Source organism: Cygnus atratus, chromosome 1 (genome assembly GCF_013377495.2).
Source record: "Cygnus atratus isolate AKBS03 ecotype Queensland, Australia chromosome 1, CAtr_DNAZoo_HiC_assembly, whole genome shotgun sequence".
In the NCBI taxonomy this organism is placed as follows: Eukaryota; Metazoa; Chordata; class Aves; order Anseriformes; family Anatidae; genus Cygnus; species Cygnus atratus.
The window spans coordinates 64,074,348-64,093,105 of record NC_066362.1 but is presented as its reverse complement, the minus strand read 5'-3'; the positions used below and the strand labels follow the sequence as shown (position 1 = coordinate 64,093,105).

At 41.5% G+C, this 18,758-nt stretch overlaps 1 protein-coding gene across 1 annotated transcript in view; it reads right to left on the bottom strand.

The window, feature by feature from the left end:
* Positions 1-18,758, bottom strand: part of TMTC1 (transmembrane O-mannosyltransferase targeting cadherins 1) — a 151,239-nt gene that overhangs the window by 58,108 nt on the left and 74,373 nt on the right. The window contains exon 9 of the mRNA XM_035550707.2: positions 10,225-10,346. Coding sequence (XP_035406600.1) covers positions 10,225-10,346 — 122 coding nt within the window. The remainder of the gene's footprint in view (positions 1-10,224; positions 10,347-18,758) is intronic.

Sequence of the window (18,758 nt, the reverse complement as noted above, 5' to 3'; positions counted from 1 at the left end):
ATATAACACTATTTTACAACTGATGTTATTTTGTTGGAGAACAGGCAAATGGGATGAAGTACCTTATGTAGATTTTTTTTTCTCTATGGGACAATCACAAAACTAGGAAAAAATGTAAACTGTTAATCAATGACAGCAATGTGATCATGATGATGTCGGATAAGGAGAATAAGAATCTCTCCAGGTGGTGTTCGGCATGTAGTATTGGAAAAAGGTGTCTGAAATAAAATGAGGAGGAAGAAGATGTACAGTGTTTTTTATCCAATTAAAGAGATTGAGATCGGGTAAATACTGTAGATGAAAGACAGGGAAACAAAGAGTATAGGGGAGTAGAAGGGCAGAAAGATAGTCCAATAGTAAGGAGAGAAAGGGCACAACCCCCAGTAGTAATTCAGGCCCCACTTTGGGAAGCAGAAGGACCTGCAGGATTGCCAGTTTTTGTAAAGGTACTATTTTCGTCTTCTGACTTAATAAATTGGAAAAAGCCAGCTGGCTCCTACCGAGAAAATCCTAAGAAGGTATACGGAATATTTCAAATGATTGTGCTTAATCACAATCCTGAGTGGAAAGATATGCAGGTTTTGTTAAATGCCCTCCTTCTTCCAGAAGAGAGACTGCTGGTGGTAGAGAAGGCTAACAAGGAAAATAGGAGGATTAATGCAAGGGAAAGGATGGAGCTGTTATGCCAGAACAAGAACCTCCCTGGGATCTGAATACAAATGGAGGTAAAATGCTTGTAAAACTGTATCAGCAGTTAATTTTGTATGGAGTTAAACACAGAATAAGAAAGCCTAGGAACATTTCTAAATTATACCAAGTAACTCAGGGTCCTAATGAGAAAACATCAGTATTTTATGAAAGACTATGTGAAGTAGCTAGGAAACAGGCAGATTTAAATCCTGATGATAAGGCAAAGTAACATTTAATATGCTGTTTATAGTACAATCAGCCCCTGATATCTTGAAGTACTTGCAGAGAGTAGATGGAGTTTCAGGAATGCCTATTTCCCAGTTAACTGAGAAAGCTTGTAAGGTATGTAATAATCCAGATTAAGTAGAAAGGGAGAGAAGACAAAAAAGGAAACAAGATTGCAAAAATGCGAACAAGTTTGCTTGCAACAGCTGTGGTTCAAGCCCAAATGTTGTCATGTGGTAAAGGATTTCAAAAAGAAGGAAGAGGCAGGATGATGGGAAATTGAGGCAGAGGAAGAGGACGAGGGAGATATATAATATCTCTCTCTCATCCATCTGACTCGCTGGGATTAAATCAGCGTGTATATTGTCAGAAGGAGGGGTACTGGGAGAACAAATACCCCAAACTGAACTAATCCAGAGAGACAAAATTAACAGGTGTTCCTGAAGAGGACTTGTTAATGATTGGCATGGAAGAATCAGATTGAAGGGGACTGGCAGCAGAACTATCCAGTACCCCAGCAGAGCCCCATTTCCAGTAAAGCTGGGGAATTAAATTGTAAATTTTGAACTGTAATTTTTTTAGTAGATACAGGAGCCACTTATTCAGCAGTAAAGCTGCAAGGGACCATTGAGTAAATTCTCTATGCCATTGACTGGGGCCATGGGAAAGTAAGAGGTTAAAACCTTTTTGCAACCAATTAAATGTGAAATTGAGAAATGAGCTTTGACTCACGAATCTTTATACTTGTTGGAATGTCCCTTGCTTCTATTAGGACAAGACATATTAAATAAATTGCGTGCTGAGATAAATTTTGAGAAAGGAAAAAAAACAAGTACATATTGCTGAAAATAATGCCTGGCAGGCACAAGTATATTTGTTACAGGGAAACTTTGAAGATACTTTTGGAGATTAACAGAATCACCTACCAACTGCAACCAAGGACGCAGTCGTACTATTTGTATGGGCAGCCAGGAAACCTGGGAGAGCAAAGTCAGTGGAACCAGTAAAAGCAGAACTCAAGGCAAGAGCAAAACTGGTAAGGAAAAACAATACCCAAAAAAATTAGATAAAAAATAATAATAAAAAAAATGGAGCCAACAACTGAGGTGCTAAAATTAACAATGGAACAGAAAATAACAGTATATGTGCCACAGGCAGTGGTTGCAGTTTTAGAAAAAAAGGACATCACTGGTTGTCACCCAGTTGTATGGTACAGTACCAGCCACTGCTGCTAGAGCAAGATGATATTCAATTAAATGTAAGTACTGCCTTGAATCCTGCTTCATTATTGCTGTTGGACAATGAGTAGGAAATTAACCATGACTGCTTGCAAGTTATTGAACAGGTATAGGCTAGCCAACTGGATTTAAGACACACCCCTTAAGAACCCAGATGAAGAATTCTGCACTGATGGAAGCAGTTACGTGGTGTACAGAGAAAAAAAAGCAGGGTATGCAGTGGTGACACTAACCGAATGAAGTAGGAATACTGTCATATAATATCTCTGCACAAAAAAATGAATTAATAGCACTCACAACAGCTCTGGAGTTGGCCCAAGAGAAACGAGTTAATACCCAAACAGGCTCTAAGTATGCTTTTGGAGTGATAGATGCATACGGTGCTATGTGGAAGGAGACTGCACTGCTGTCTCACAAGGCATCCTGGTTAAATATGGGAATGAGATTTTGAAACTACTTGAGATGGTACAGAAGCCCAAAGAAGTAACAGCGATACACTGTAAAGTGCATCAAAGTGGCAGTTCAGACACTGTAAGAGGAAATCGAAAAGCAGACGAGGCAGCTAAGCAAGCAGCTTTAGTTAGCACTATAAATCTTTTATTACCTACCAGAAAGACATCCTAACGACACCAGAAAATACGAAAAAGGAAATTAAACTGGCTGAATTATTAAAGTGTTAAAGATTCAAATGGATGGTGGGTTACTGCTCATGGACAATGTATTGTTACCTCAATTGTTATGAGACAATTGATGACACAAGTTCATTGAGAGACACATGGGAGCTGACGCTCTAGTAGAAAATAGCACAAAGTATGCCATTGGAGCAAAAATGTTACTAACTGATAAGAGCATAACTCAAGAAAATGAACTCTGACTTAAAAACAATCCTAAAATACAAATAAAACCTCCTCCTGGAGATGTGAGGAAGGGAATTACTCCTGGTGAGTACTGGCAAATTGATTTTTATGAGTTACCAGGTGCAATCAATATAGATACTTATTTGTGCATGGGCATACTTTTTTTCAGTTGGCCTGAAGCTTTCCTGTGTTAGTAAAGTGCCTACTGATAGAAATAATCCCAATATGTGGAGTAACTGAAGGGATGTCATCAGGTAAGGGGCCTCACTCTGTGGCAGTACTCATTAAAGAAATGGCTAGGATATTGAACATAAAATGGGATTTACATAACCCACGGAGGCCACATTCTAGTGGCAAGGCAGAAAGGATGAACCAAACATTGAAAGGACAAGTAAGAAAACTGTGCCAGGTAACCCAGTTGAAGTGGATGGAGTTTTTACCAACAGTATTACTTGGAGTCCAGGGTAACTTCCAGAGCTCAAGAAAATGTAAGCCCATTAGAAATACTGTATGGGAAACCTTATACTATAAATTTAACTCGGAAACCTGATCAGATGTATGTGACTAGGAATCAAGCACTTACAGATTATCTTTCATCCATTTTTTTTTCCAATTCTTGGATACTAAATGTTTAAAAGACACCAGAACCACCACCCCTGCTGAAAAAACACAAGCCTCACAGCTCAAAACTATCACTGTGATAAAGTAACAGGTAGTGTGTTTAACTTACTACTGAGTCTGCTGAATAAAATGTCAAAATTTCACCAGAATTAAGAGGCCTTTTCCTGGATTAAGGTCTGCAAATCATAATACAAAGACAGAGAAAACCATAAACATGCAGAATATATCTAATTTGGAAACATGTAATCTTATGAGTCAGTATTAGATTTTGGTTTTGGCTCTAAATTAAAATCTGTAGGCCTATATTAAAGATACTTAGACATGACCAGTTAAGTCATCAAAATGATTGACCTCCACAAGCAACATGGTCTTCTATTCAGAACATGATGTAATTAGAGAAAATCCAGGAACTCTTATTTTCCTTATTAGAGAGAAAATATGAACTAGAAATGAATGATTTAGGTAACCTTTGAATGGCTATTTAAACATTTGGACACATTTCCCTTTCCTCCTTTCCAATGTAAGTCATGTGATAAACAAATTCACTTCATTAGAGTGCCTGAGTCCAAGATTTCACTTCCAACAGATTCCTGTCTGAAATATTTCCAGGTAATAAAGAACATTTCCATGCTTTTGATTATTGTATGCATTACAGAAAGAAAACAGTTTATAAATGAAAATTCCTAGATAATTCCATAGGTATTCCGCAGACACTTCCCTAAAATCTTATATTCTTTAGTCAGGGTCTATATGCTGCAGTTTTAATTAAAATACTATAATAACTTACAGAATTCTGTAACAGGGATGTAATTTTCCATTTAGTTTCATCTCGAGTCTCCAAAAACCTCACGTAAGAAACTATTTTCTATTAAATGTTATAACACATCTTCTTAAGGGGACCACATTCCATTGTAAATAATAATTCCTCTTTTAATCAACATGACTAAATAGATTATTTCCACAAGATGGCATTAACTTAATTTATTGCTATTTCTCAGAAGCAGTACCCTTACATACCTGTATTATCTTCAAAAGGAGAATAAATGTTTGAAGGTTTTTCTTTAACCTAATACATTATGATAAAACCAAAAATCTTTCCAGAATAGCCATTAATGCTTATGCTCAACACAAATCTAGCATTTTCCTGAATCGATTGTACATGGCCAAAACAAAACGTGCTTCTCAAAAGCATGTTTTAAATTTAGTTAAAATAAGGCAAGACTGCAGTCTAGACCAAACGCGCCATGAGCTAATCTTTTTCAGCTTTGCAGAATCACTTGGGCTTTCATTCCTATATCTTTATTGCCTTTTGCCAAAATATCTGGCACTAGCATCTCGGCATTTCTTGCCTGCATTAACAGAGCATGGCTGCTTTGATTTCCCCTTGAAGTGTTTAATAGGGGTGGGCAAGCCTTCAAAAGCAAGGAGCTTAGCTTTGGACATGCATCTGAAAGGTAGACGCTTACAGGGTTTAGCCTTCCTACAAGCAGTTAATCCCCATAGCCCCCTTCTGAAGAACAGAGCAGAGTTGTTATCCTTGTTTAACAGAGGGGGAAGCAGAAGTGGAGTCGCCTGCCTCAGCTGAGGTCCCGGCGTGCTGGCAGAGGGCTCAGCTCAGCACTGACTCCAGCCGCCATCTATTTCATGGGCTGCTGCCATCTTCCAAAACCCCCAGCAGGCACACTCTCCAGTCATGGTAAAGAGGGCTTGGGAGGGGGTCTGGCCCACTGACACTACATAAGGTGCCCTCCGTGCCCTGCCAGCACCCCCGGGTCCACGGCGTGTTACAGGGAATATAATCCAGCTCGCACCTCTTGCACTGCAGCAGCTCCATGGCCCTCACAGGAACAGCAGCAACAGTGAGGCATTAAAATCATGGGGTTTTAAGTAAATGGAGCAGGTGTGACATGGATTCCAGATCCAGATCCCAAGGGAATTGTGGATTCTGCTCTAAAGCATCAAACAGTTTAATTATGTTGGTGAACTGAGATCAGGGAGCGAATAAACTGGCTGCATGGAGTCAGTGGGGTTTCTGTTGCTGACTTTGCTTTGGGTCAGAACTTAGCTCCAATTGAAAATAGAAGCTTCTTCTGTAAATTAGGTAATCCCTTACTGGATCTGATCTGAATACCAAAGGAATGCTGAACAAGTAAACAGGAATTTGGCTCCTTAGGCTTGGTAAACTTGCAGCTTCAAATAACTTTATAGAAAGCGGTGGCAATGGAAACTGAAAATACATCACCACCACCATGTTACATAGCTGGTCTTGAAGAAAATAATGTGGAGAGTGTGACATGCTCCAAAAAAGAGAAGCACCATCCTCAAGTAGCTGCCTTGTAAGCAATAAGGACTTCTGCTCAGGGATATACAGGTTCATAAAAATTGCAAAATATCCCGTTTCCCACCGCCAAGTTCTTTTTTTTTTCTTTTTTTTTTTCTTCCTAATTACAGAAGATAATAATATACAGAATTACACTAATTGGAACAAACACATTAGCACACAGAATCAAACATGTGCTTTATGCAAAGGCAAAAATTCCATATAGTCCCTGCATTGCTATGGAAATGGGAAAGGGAATGGGAATATGGAAAGGGAAAGCTTTCAGGTGATATGCTAAGTTCCTGAAAAATTCAGGTGCACTTTTTTCTGGTTGCTGGCTTTCTTGCAGATTATTAGATAGACACTGAACCAAATACCACACTGTATAATAGAGCAGTGGTCTCATCTTCTAGTATTGACAATTAGGGTTGCAACATCAACTTTTAACAAACTGAGGAGCTGGTGAAAAAAATGACAGCAAGCTTTAACTGTCTCAGTTAGGAAAGAGTAACAGTGTACTCTGCAACCCACTCCTTGCAATAAGCAAGGCAAGTGAGCTGCCAGAAAAGTCATGAGAGTACCTGCTATGTTGCCTATTGCTTTCATCTGGGTGGCTCTCCAAGTCAGAAATATGCCATCCAGCAATGCTTTGGTTGATTTGTTGGTTGATATGAGCTTGTAAAGACCAGCTTCAGACATCCAACTACAACACAGCATCCCAGCCAGGGCCACTGCTAGCAGAGCGGTGTAAAAGATGAGGAAAACAGAAATTACTCCCCTAGGATAGGTCTGATCCTATAAGGGAGAGCAACCCCAGCTCTGCTGCTAAGTCAGCAGGGCTGGCAGCTCCTGGATGCATGGCCCCAGAGGCTGCAGTGCCCCTCCTGTTTCTCTGTGTGAAACGGCAGGAGCTAGTGCTCCTGGGTTCAGGTTCAGTGAGACAAATGGCTCACGGCTCAGAAAAACTGAATGCACAAAGTTGTTCCTGATTTTAAAACGATTAGGTTGTATGTGGCCACTGCAGATATGCAGCATGCATAATTACACCTATATTTTAAGGAGAGGAAAACCTGCCGTGGTTTGAGTCTTTCCCTGATCCAGCTATTTATTTTGACGCCTCTCTTAAAAATTGTGGCCTTTGGAGCTGTATCCTGCCCACCTCTCCCAAGGTACACATTTCACATCTTTAGCCTCTGGAAAACAAGCTTTCTCACCCTTCAGGATAAGAAAATAACATCAAAAAATACAATTTGAAGTTTAAAGACAATAAATTGATCTCCCATGAAATTTTTCAGGCTTAGGCAATATTACTTTTTTAAAGTTCTGATTTAAACAACTAAGCACTTGTAACCCTCAAATGAAAACTAAATACAAGAAATATTTCCTGCAAATACTACTGTTTTGCTGAAGCCAATTAAAGAAAACATTCAGCCAGGTTGACTTATCTCATATCCCTCTCCCCTGAGGCATGGCTGCAGACAGAAGGGGAATTGTTCAAAATAACCCATCAGCCTCCAGAAGGCAAGGCCCAGCTGTATAATTAGCCATTGAGCAAAAGGCTTGTTCCTTGTTCCTTTCCATTTACAACATCTTTTACATAAATCTTTGGGACCTTACTCAATTTTTATTGAAAACAAAACGCTTGACATTTTGCTAAGGTAACTACCGAGCAACACTGAATTAGGATTTCAGGCTGTGACGTGTATACGCAAGCGTGTAAAACCGTAATATCCACAACTACTAATAAAAGGCTATTACTTGAAACAGAGGTAGAAAAGCACCTTCTAGCATAAGCCCAGAAACACAGGTCACCAAGTTCTTGGCATCTGACTCAGTACTTCTGTCTAAATAAAGCTGAACGACCACCTCCGAGTTGTAAACTGAATTTTATAGAAGAAACTGCAAGGCATAGGAAAAGCACTTTTCAAGACGTAACACAAGAAAACTGCCAAAGGCTGTTCTAAATAAAGAACACGACTCCTTACGAGAGCCATCACTATTAAACTGCCACGTTCCCAAGGAAGAGAAAAAAACATCATCATTTTAGTTCTGCCATAGTCAGGAATGCTCACAAAAGCCCTCCTCACTGCTCGTGTTGTTTTGAACCCAGAGGATTTAAAGAGAGCTCATTTCTTAGTAACTGAGCCAAGAAATCAGCTCTCAAGATCCTTTGGCTAGAAAGCGTCCCCTTCATCAGTGCTCGTGGTACCTGCCCTCTCCCGTTAGCTGTGGGGTTTTTGCCTGCCAGCCTGGGCTGAGAGCAAAAAACACATATTGCAAAGCAGGGCACGAGTGATCTGAGCAAAGCAGGAGATCCAGGGACTCCAACACAGGTTTATTCTAGAGAAATCATTTAATCCCCCCCACCTCAGTTTTCCTGCCTGAAAAAAAAAGGGGGGGGTTGGGGGGGGGCAACTATCAATTACCTACTTTGTAGGTCATATATTTGCAATGCCAATAGGGAGATGAAAAGCATTATACAAACTATATGCACACATGTTAACGCTGATTAATTTTCTCTGTGCAAACATCTCCCTTTTTCTTCTTCATTGCCCCTCCTCTCATTATATCAGCAGTCTCATCTGGAGGAGGACAAGGAACTGCTGACAGCTGAAGTATTTTCCGCAGTTGTTCTTTTGAGATTCAGAAATGCAACCACTCAACACAGCCTTGTGTTCAGCTGACTGTTCCTTAATAGCTTTGCGCTTTCATGTGTTTCCTCATTTTCTGTCACATGAATTTAAAGCAATCTGATTTTCAAGTTAATTTGAAATGATGCAAGATCCATTAGTTGAGGGTATCATTTGCAAAATAACTCAGAGGGACAACTTTCACTCTCTATACTTCCAGGTATACTCCCACCAGACAAAAGCAGGGATAGTGATGTGAATAAAAGCAGTAGGATTTGACCCAAAAAGCAAGTCAGTATACAGCAGAGCACAGAGACATAGCCTGTGTAAAAGGCTTATAGTAAATGCAACAACCCTAGTTTTATACCAACGAGCAGTCTTTTTGTGATAATACTTACACAAAGGATTGTCAGAATAAGCAAAGGCATTGCAAAAGAAAACCTATAAGTGTGTTTTTCTAGGATTTTTGGAATTACACAAAGTACAGTGTAAACAGTGGAATAAAATTATTGTTTTAGTTATCACAAAACAATACAAAGTAAAATTGAGGACTATACTTTGTTGACAGCTCCACAAGGACAGCTCCCATTAGAGATACCAGGAGCTGACCCTCTGCACCTGCAGGTAGATTTGGGCCGTCTGACTTGCGACATTCAAGAATGACTGTTTACACTCATGGCTGGAACGAGCTTCAAGGGCACAGGCTGCCCAGAGAGGCTGTGGAGTCCCTATCCTTGGAAATACTCAAAAACTGTCTGGACATAGTCCTGAGCAACCCGCTCTAGGAGGCCCTGCTTGAGCAGGGGGTTGGACCAGATGACCTCCAGAGGTCCCTTCCAACCTCAGCTATTCTCTGATTCTGCAAAATGGGCAACTGTCTGGTGCATCTTGGATAAATGTCCTCTAACTGCTACTGTAGCCACCGGTCTGGATACTGTGGAGATGTCAAAGTAACGCCTCAAAGCTGTCCTTGAGTAAAAGAAATGGGAAGAACTCAGACCGCTAAAGCAACACTTGTTAAGAGGCTGGGAACTGGAGGAAACCCTGGGGCAGATGCTGAGGGATGGAGGAGGGGCTGGATTTTCCTCATCCTCTTCCACAACCGCAAATCCTCCGCTCATAGATATGTCTGCATACAGGCAGAAGGTCAGGTACATATTCCACAACTCAAGTCAGCAGCCTTTTAAGACAGCAATACTGTCATCTTTGTTTTCACTGACCACCTAAATATAGAGGGAAAGCTGAGCAATACCACAATAAAAATGACAGGTTAAATCTTCAGACACCGTCCTTAAGGTAGAGACATTGACAATTAACAATGCGAGTTGATAATGCTTTCAGAAAGAGTGGTGGGGGACAATCCTCAAGAAACAACACCTCATCACTGTATTCAGCTGTTTCAAACCCATCAAAATCTGTGTTGAAAAAAAGAAATGAATTTGGCTAGCTTTACTCTGGACAAGCAATCTGCTGTCAAATGACTATAAAATCCCTCATACTATCGTGCCAAACCTCAAAGGCAGAGAGCATACTGACTACCAAAATAATGTTTGAAGTATTGCAAAAGGGAAGAAATAATCTTGTCTGCTTTTAGAAAATGGGATGGTGGTCTCATTAGAAAGGAATTCAGTTGCAATAGTTACCTCGGCATGTAAAGGACTCGCTCTGCCACCACAAATCCCACCCTGAAGAAGAGGTTGCTGGCTGGGATGAATGGGAAAACCAGGAACAACAAGCCAACCAAAACTTCTTTATGTTCCAGTTTCTGCAATAACAGAAAATTAAACAAATATCAACTAAAAAAAATCCAACTTCATTCACCACTAAATTTCCCCTTTCCTTCTGAGATTCTTATTCACAAAAAGAAGCAACTCAGGTTAATGTTTGGTATGTTTTGCATTTAAAGAAATTATTTCAAGATACTGTTTTTCCATATTTGCATACTGTCTGTGCATCTGCTATGTCCAGAAAGTGCAAAAAGACTGATGCCAGGACATACTATTCTCAGTATCTCTTCCAATGTCAGTTCTATTGTATGCAGCTCTCCTGAGATGCCACAGATAGCACCTCAGAGGCACTCCATATTGGTAATAGTGTGAATGTATATATTAACATGTCCATCACAATATGGCCGTATGAAAATATACAAGTGCATATCACACACAGACTGTGGTGTGCAATCCTAAGTGTTTATAAATGAGGAAAAGCTGTTCAATCAGTCACATTTTATGAACAGAAAACTAGCCCCAAATGGCACATTAATGCAGTCATTTTATCCCTTTCAAGACAATACGTAAACTTGAAACGGTACTTTCTCACACAAGGTCTCTGTACTCATACAGAGCTGGAAATTTGAGGCTTACTTTGTATTAAAGCTAACGTCTTTCACTTAAGCTCAGTTAATGCCCTTCACTTGAGCTCACTTAAACATTGCTCTTTGAGGAGAAATCTAATCGCTACATGCAGTACAAAACAACTGTGATTTGCATGGCTGCCACAAAAATCTCAGGATGCAGTTAACCACCAGCAGCCCCCGTTCCCACCACAGAAAGAGGAAAGCCTCCTTAGGCAAGTTTAGCTTCACTATTAGCTCCACCCCAAGATGTTGAATCATTTTGTGCTTTCTGTTGGTGATCTCAAAGGATAAAATCAGGCTAACAGAAGTGTAGTATTAGGTCTGTAAAATCATCCAGCCAGGCATTTGTGCTTTCCTGCCCTGCCTGTGATACTGCTGTCTCATCAGTCACCACAGCACCATTCTGCATGCATTTGAAGTCTTGCTTTGTCACATTTAGAAACAGATGCAAGCAAAATTGCTTAATGGTTGTAGTACTTTCTAATTGTTTCGGGCAATTTCTCAGCTTCAGAGAGCAAATTGACTTACAAAGCTTTAGGTGGGGGGGCCTAAATTTAGAAACATTGAATGAGATTTTTGAGTAGAGGAGCGGAGTCCAGTCAATGATGTGGGGCCAAGCAGTACAACCTGCCTTGCTTTTGCACACCTAGAGACAGCGACACCAGTTACCACTGCCCTAATCCATAACTGAAATTCAGAAGTCCCGGTGTTAAAATCCTGTTCTGTGGAAAATGCAATGCACATTTTCCATGGGCACAAAAATCAAGGGTACATTTTAGAAGGCTAATCTGGCACACAGCCATGTATCAACCGACTACAACTACAGGACTGAATCATTTATACATACTAAGCACATTTACTGAGGACAGGACCTATCTTTTCTACCTTTAGCCACCTGAAAGCTAGCCATTTAGGCTGGACTCAATATCTAATCTACCACTTTAGTCAATGAAAAGCACACTCGGCAGGTGACTAAGCATCCTAAGGGACTACAGTGGTGCTACATCATACACCTTCTGCAGGGTCTTCTTGACCTCTGGTCCAGAGGAACTGTGTTTAGGTGGTTCAATTATGTCTTCTCGGAGTGTGTAATGCTATCGAGGTTGTCCAGAGGTGGACCATGTTGGTGCCTCAGCTAGCTGTCACACAAGCAAGAATGACAAGCAGTACCCTCATAGCTTCTCAAACACACCAGCGGCACGTTACTTCTCACAACCACTCAGCAATACCCTTCTCGCAGACTTTACTTACCAGTTTGCATTACCAGGTTTAGCCTGTTTGGTGAACGCTCTTTGAGAAAGAGATACCACTGTACAAGCGTGAATGGTACCAGAGACCATTTAGAAGGAGAGAAAAAAACGTAGATTGACTTTCACATAGATAAAAGTCAAGACTGAGTCTGAATGATGCAGGTATACTTGCCACAGAGAGAAAACTAAGTTGGAAGAATGTTTTAGGAAAACAATCACTTTCTGAGGGCAACTTTTCAACCAGTACCAACTTCTAAAAAGGTATCAGCAGTCCTGCACTGCAAAGACGTTACAGATTGAGCATTTGCCCCCAAGAATGAAGGGGACCAACAGACTCTCCCCGTCAGCACTGGGGCCCCACCAAGTAGAGTGTTTGGAAACCCCTGAGTAAAAAAGGACCTGATGTTGCTTTAAAAGAGAGTCTTTCTACACCTAGTGAACTGCTGGTTCACAAAAAAAGTACACTGACTTCCCCTGGCTTGAAGAAGAAACACAAGGCAGGGAGAGAAACAATTCATTTCTCCAGGCACCTTTATTAATACCCACTTTAAGCAGCACCACAATTACCTGCTTGTCGTCTACTTTTTCAGGGCATTTAAAACACAGTTACTACTGCCTTCCTGCAGTTGCAGCAAAACCTAAAATACATTATTCCCAGAGCTGAAGCTGATACCAATCCATAAAGCTGATGAGCAGAGGTGCCCAGTAATCGTCATTTGGGCTTGTAATTACAATGGAATTGGACAGAAAAAAGAATGGATTAAAAATTATTTCTCAACTCCGAATGCAGCAAATTATCAGTCCTAGCTCAAAAAAACTCTGGACATGTATTCCATTCCTGCCCCTGCCCCTTGACACTACTTTCCCTTCCCACCTTGTCTGGCCTAATTTTGGTGCCCACGTGCTGCCATCACTCTACCCCACGAGTCTGACAACAAAGACCCAGAGGCACAAGAATGTATGTTGGGCCAGAGGGTGTGCACGGCTAATGCAGAAAATGTTCCCCACGACACACTCTTGCTTTAAAATGAGCCAGCTATCAAATAGTTCCCCAGTTGTTGTTTGTTAAATCAATAACTGGGGAAGCGACCTCCATTTAACCTCTCTGGGAAGGACACGGTGTTACTCAAGGCTGCAGCGCTGCAGATAAGCAAAAGAAACTGAAAGCTGGAGAAAGACAAATAAAACCTGCATATCCAATGCGAAAAAGGAAAATGTGGGAATTGGCCAGACTGAAGGAGAAAACAGTATTGTGGGCCTTTTCTCCTGCACAACAAGTCACAGCTCTGGACTAATGTCATTGAAGGCTGCCAGCTCAGTCCCTCCGGCAGGGCTCCGAGACTGGAAGCAGCACTGTGCAACAGCCTCGTGGAGAAGCAGAATCCTCTGTGGCGCCACTGCCTTCCGAAACAAGACGTATCTGACAGCTGGCAGCACCCTTTTTAAAGCATTCGGTTCAGGCAGAGGCTTTTGTTAAGACCTGGTCCTTGAAGGCCTTTAAGTTTAAAGGCACTGGACTGAGCATTGTTTGGTTGCGTTTAAACTTTCCCATTTTAGGAACACAAGGTCAGTGTTTTTAAACCCTTCTGTGGTTTAGCTCCAGCCCCATGTGTCAAAATGACACCCCAGCCAAAATAACAAAGAGGTTATTTTTTGTTTTAGGGGGAAACGGTATGTGTTGTCTTTGTTATTCTAAAACAAATGCACAAGACAAAAGAAATGAAACCCAATGGTTCTGTCACTTCAATTCCCATTACATCCCTTACTGTCCCCACCCCACATGTTCCCCTCACTGCACAGTGGATAAAAGGCCCCAGCCAGACTTTGGCTGGTTTTGTGCTATGCATGGTCTCGCTGGCGAGACATCCCACTGTGGCTCTCATCCCACAGCCACTCCATAGCTCAGGGTTTGGGTTTCTCTCCTCCACCCACCCACTATCTTTTCCAAAACTTGTAAGCACACTTTGTGTGCTTACACACATGCCCTGCTGCTGTGCCCTGCCTGGGAGGCCTGGCAGTAGGATCTTCCATCGAACACAAACCATAGGAGATTGCTCCCCATGTTTCATTGAAACAACAAAGACAACATGCAGCTTGTTACATTTTTCAAAATTATTTGGTTGGTGACTTACTGTTTAATTACTCTGGTCATCTGAGCCACTTATGAGACAGCTGAGCTAAAGGTGGCAGAGCCAACATATTCCAAGTGCCCAGAGCAATAGTAAAAGCTTTTAAAGGGGTAAGGAATTCTGCTTGTCTTTTTTCCCTTAAAATAAAAAGGACTGAAATTACAGATCACTTCATTCATTTTACAGAGAGACAATTCCTTCTATCTTAAAAATCGTGCGTTCTCCTGGAAATATTAGACTTTCCTTCCTACCTGTCACAGAGGTTTCTGTAAGAAAAAAAAAAGGCGCATTCAAATTAATCTTAGAATGATCCCTTTTGTTAAAAACCAACTAACTTTAAAACAGAATAGCATTTCTTATATCAGATTGTTTGGTGGGGGGTTTCATATTCACATCTACCTGGAGTTATAATTAGGCATTCATTACACTGTAACCAAAATCAATAAAGAAGAATTTTTAACCCTGCTACTTTTCATACACTTATCAAAGAACTAAAGAATTCATGCCTTCTCCCAGATGGAAGACAAAATGCCGTCACACCATCTCAGACAAAACAGAAAAGAATCATTTCCAGGTCAAAAACCATCAACACAGCAATAAATCTCAAATATTGCTTCCTTGGCAATTTGGAAGAAAGTCTAGAGTTTACAACTGAAAGAGAGCTTCCACAGTATTACTCATAAGACATATTCCTGAGCTAGAAATAAATATCTTTTTACTACTGTTATATCGCAAGTCTTCTGCAAGCCATAGCCCACTAAGTACAAGTACAGGATGTACACAGACTGCTTTGAAATATCTGTCATAAACTATGGACTTGCATAAGCAATTCCCTATCTTTCCCATTAAGAAGGCACGGTCTGAGGTGCCAGACCCATCAAGCCTTACAGAGTGATGGTGAGACTCATGTTCACACTCCCTGGCACCTCCGAGAACTGAGGCATCCAAGAGCAGAGCTGCAAGGACGGCCTTCCTCCTGGCTCAGGGAAGACAGCAGCTGGGCAAACAAGTCCAAGCAAACTCAGTTCTGGTATAACCTGAAGAGTTTCTGAAAGTGCTTATACATGCTTGCCTGTTCAACGAGAAGGTGGAAATCAAATGGGTTTAATTTCTTCCTCTAACAGCTTATTTTGAGAATGAGGCAAGCGTCACCTCTCCGCCATTTAGACCCAACAGCTCCATGGTGGAAAGACTTCCTTCCTACCAGAAGCATAAATCACCCTCTGCCAGGGGGCTCCGGATGGTCCATCGCAGCCAGCGAGATGTTATGCTTGGAACATCTGGCTGCAAGTGCAGAGAAGCTGGCATCCAGGAAAGTTGGTAGTGCACGGCTGTGTAACAGCAATAAACGCTACTGCACATTTTCAGATGCTTTCAGGCCTGGGAGGTAAGCACATTATCCATTAAATGAGACAAAGATTCAAAGGAGCTCCAAGCCTATCTGCAGATCACAGACAGGATTATAATTCTTCAGAAGAATTCTTCTTATTCCTAAAATCCATTTGTGCAAGTGCTTAGTGCAGACTGCACGCAAACTTAATTCACCTGCTCCTGTTGTATCAGTCACTCACAAAGCCACGAGCAGCTCGGCAATGTGCACCTTACCAGCCTGCGCAAGCCACTGGTAGCATCTCACACGGCATGAGGTCAGGATCTACAGCATCTGCTCTTGCACTTCCACATATGCAATATTAAAGATAAAAGGGATTCTGTAAAAGCATGTCAAATTCACCGTGCATTCATGCATAAGTGATAAAAAGCAAACTTTAGCTCATCAGGAAGCAACCCTAGGGATTCGCTCTGCCACAGGAAGAAGTGGCTGTTGATGGAAAGCTAGCAGAAGCAAGCACCGGGTGCTCCCCAGTCCCACCTCTCTGATGCAGACAGACCGAGAGGTGATGACAGAGCGGTACAGTGCCCCAGGTCCCATCAGCATGGTTTTCTTTAGATCACCAGCAGAAATCAGGATGGGACACGTACGTCTATCTTCTGTGGCCAAACAGGAGGGCACTGGGGAGCTGTGACCGTTTTGCTCTGCTGCCTGAGCAAACAGTGCCAAAAGTCAGGTGTCAACAGATGGCCTGAAAAATGCAAACATTTGGTAAGGCAAAGGTAACTGCCCAGTTTCAAAATTGGCTCTGACTCTGGGCTTAATCAACTTGCTCCTACAAAAAGGAGACACAAATTGTGTAATCACCACAATTTATCAGGACTTTTATTCTTTCACCTCATCCAAAAAATTAAAATTAAAAAGATTGGAAAATCGGTATCTTCAGTAGTGCCAGCTGCATGAATGCCAGGCTTAGCAAGTCACTGTCTTCCAAAAATAACTCAGTTTTCCTTGGTGACCATCTAGTTCTGATAAAATCACCCACAGTTACTACTGACTAGAATTAAACAAATTTTATACTTCACTGATAGTCCAAAGCTGTGGAGGTTTCCAATGCTGTTTTGACCACTACTGCTGACTATTAACCATCTGACATGCTGATCCCTTTTCTAATATTTGGCAGCAGCAGCAAAAACTACTTTCCAGTTCAGCAGCAGGAGTATCTGTTCAGGAGCTGGTACGCAGGCAAACAGAAACCAGTCAGAAACAGATTCAAAACCTCTGGAAGCATCACTGGCTCCCTAATCAGGGATTATCTGAAAAGAAATCCTTGGCATATATATCTCAGACTATCCTGGTGAGATCAGTCACTTCCTGTTTTCAGAAAGCAGCAAGTTCTGGTCTCTACCACTAGGTAAAACAGAGCTTATTTTTTCAGAAATGTTGAAAGTACCAAAAAAATCCGTTTTCATCAGTGGAAACAGTAGATGTTCAGCAGCTCTGAAAATCAGGCTCTCAATTATGGATTAAAAGCAGAAAGTCGTCGTTTTCCAATTCCATTACCCACAGCAGGGCACAGAATTATATTCCATTAATATTTCATCTTGTATTTCTGTATCCTAACATAAAATTTTGATATTAACTATTTTCTTTTCCCCCGTACACCTCAGCTACCCATGCATTCAGCTGTGTGTTTACAGTATTTCTTACCCAGCCTTCTAAAATTCCCTGAAGAAATATGCTCTTTTTCCCAGCCCCTAATCTCTGCAGCTCCTAATACCACATCACAAGCCGATCTGAACAGGATACAGGAGCACGCGTATCCTTAGAACAGAAGTGGAACATTCCAAAAAGGAAATACGAAAGTCAATCAATTGCTCCAGGAATTAGAAAAAATGCTTTTGACCTTGTGGTTGTTTTTTCCTCTTCCTTTTTATTCTCTGACTGCAGATTGCTTTACTACATGGATAATTAAAAAAAAGCTACAATTTAAACACATGCACACTGCTTGCAGTATGTACAAGCATGATCTTTGGAAAAGACACTGTTCATGGTGGGTTTGTCTTTAAAGAGGTAACACTGAACAAGAGGATCCTATTAAAATCGCACAAGAGTTTGGCTCCCGAATGCTTAGCTCAGCCAGCTAAGAGCAACGAGCATCATTATCACCCCCAGCTATGAATTTCTCGGTCCTCATTCTACCTACCCTTTCCTTCTCACCCCTGCTATCATGCCTCTCCAAAACCATTCAGCTCTAAGTGGGCCTTGAAATACTAACTCAAACCAGAAGAACACAGTAGCAAACAAAAAGACTACCTCTGAAAATACAGCAATTCAGTGCTGATAAGCTGAGCACGGCAGAAGTAACTACCCCTATGAAAGGCACCTGCCTAGTGCGACAGACTCCTGCGGGAGTTAAGAGCCCATTTGGTGAGATGCTGAATGTCTTCATGGGGAGAAAAATCAGAGCTGCTTCAGCTACGGCTGTATTTACTCAGAGTACCCCACTCCGAACCTTTTATTTCAACCGTCTACCAAGAAGAAAAATCTGGCTCAAAAGGTATTTTGGCAGTTCCCGTGTTTTATTTTTTAATGCAAGGCAGCAATCACATACAAACAGGCTACGGAAGGCTTCTTCTTTGGCTTGAGTTCGTTGGCTGGCACTGCGAACACCCCGGGAAGGCTTTCATGTGTCTGCAGCCCCACCAGGGATCCCCAGCTGATCCGCTCGCAGCATCCGACGGAGCAGGAAGGCAGCCAGCGAGGCGAGCAGAGCTCCTTCAAGGGGCTCCCCCATTCCTGCAGCCCTCACCAAACAGAGTCTTTCTGGCTTATTACTCTCTCCCCGAAGCAAACATTAACAACAGAAGCAGCACAGAAAAAACTCACTGCTAAGGATTAAGAACATCAGTCCTGACCTTCTGTATGTGGAAGGAATTCAAGTGGGCCCTCAGGAAAATGAAAGCAGGATTTATTTTAAATGGACCTTTTATGGAAATGACTGTGGTTTCCAGCTCGTCAGATATACTCAGTCGATAAATAGCCTTATTCACCTTGCAGTGTCTTTGAAGCAGGTATTGTTCTGCAAGTGTTGTGGCATATGAATTTTGCA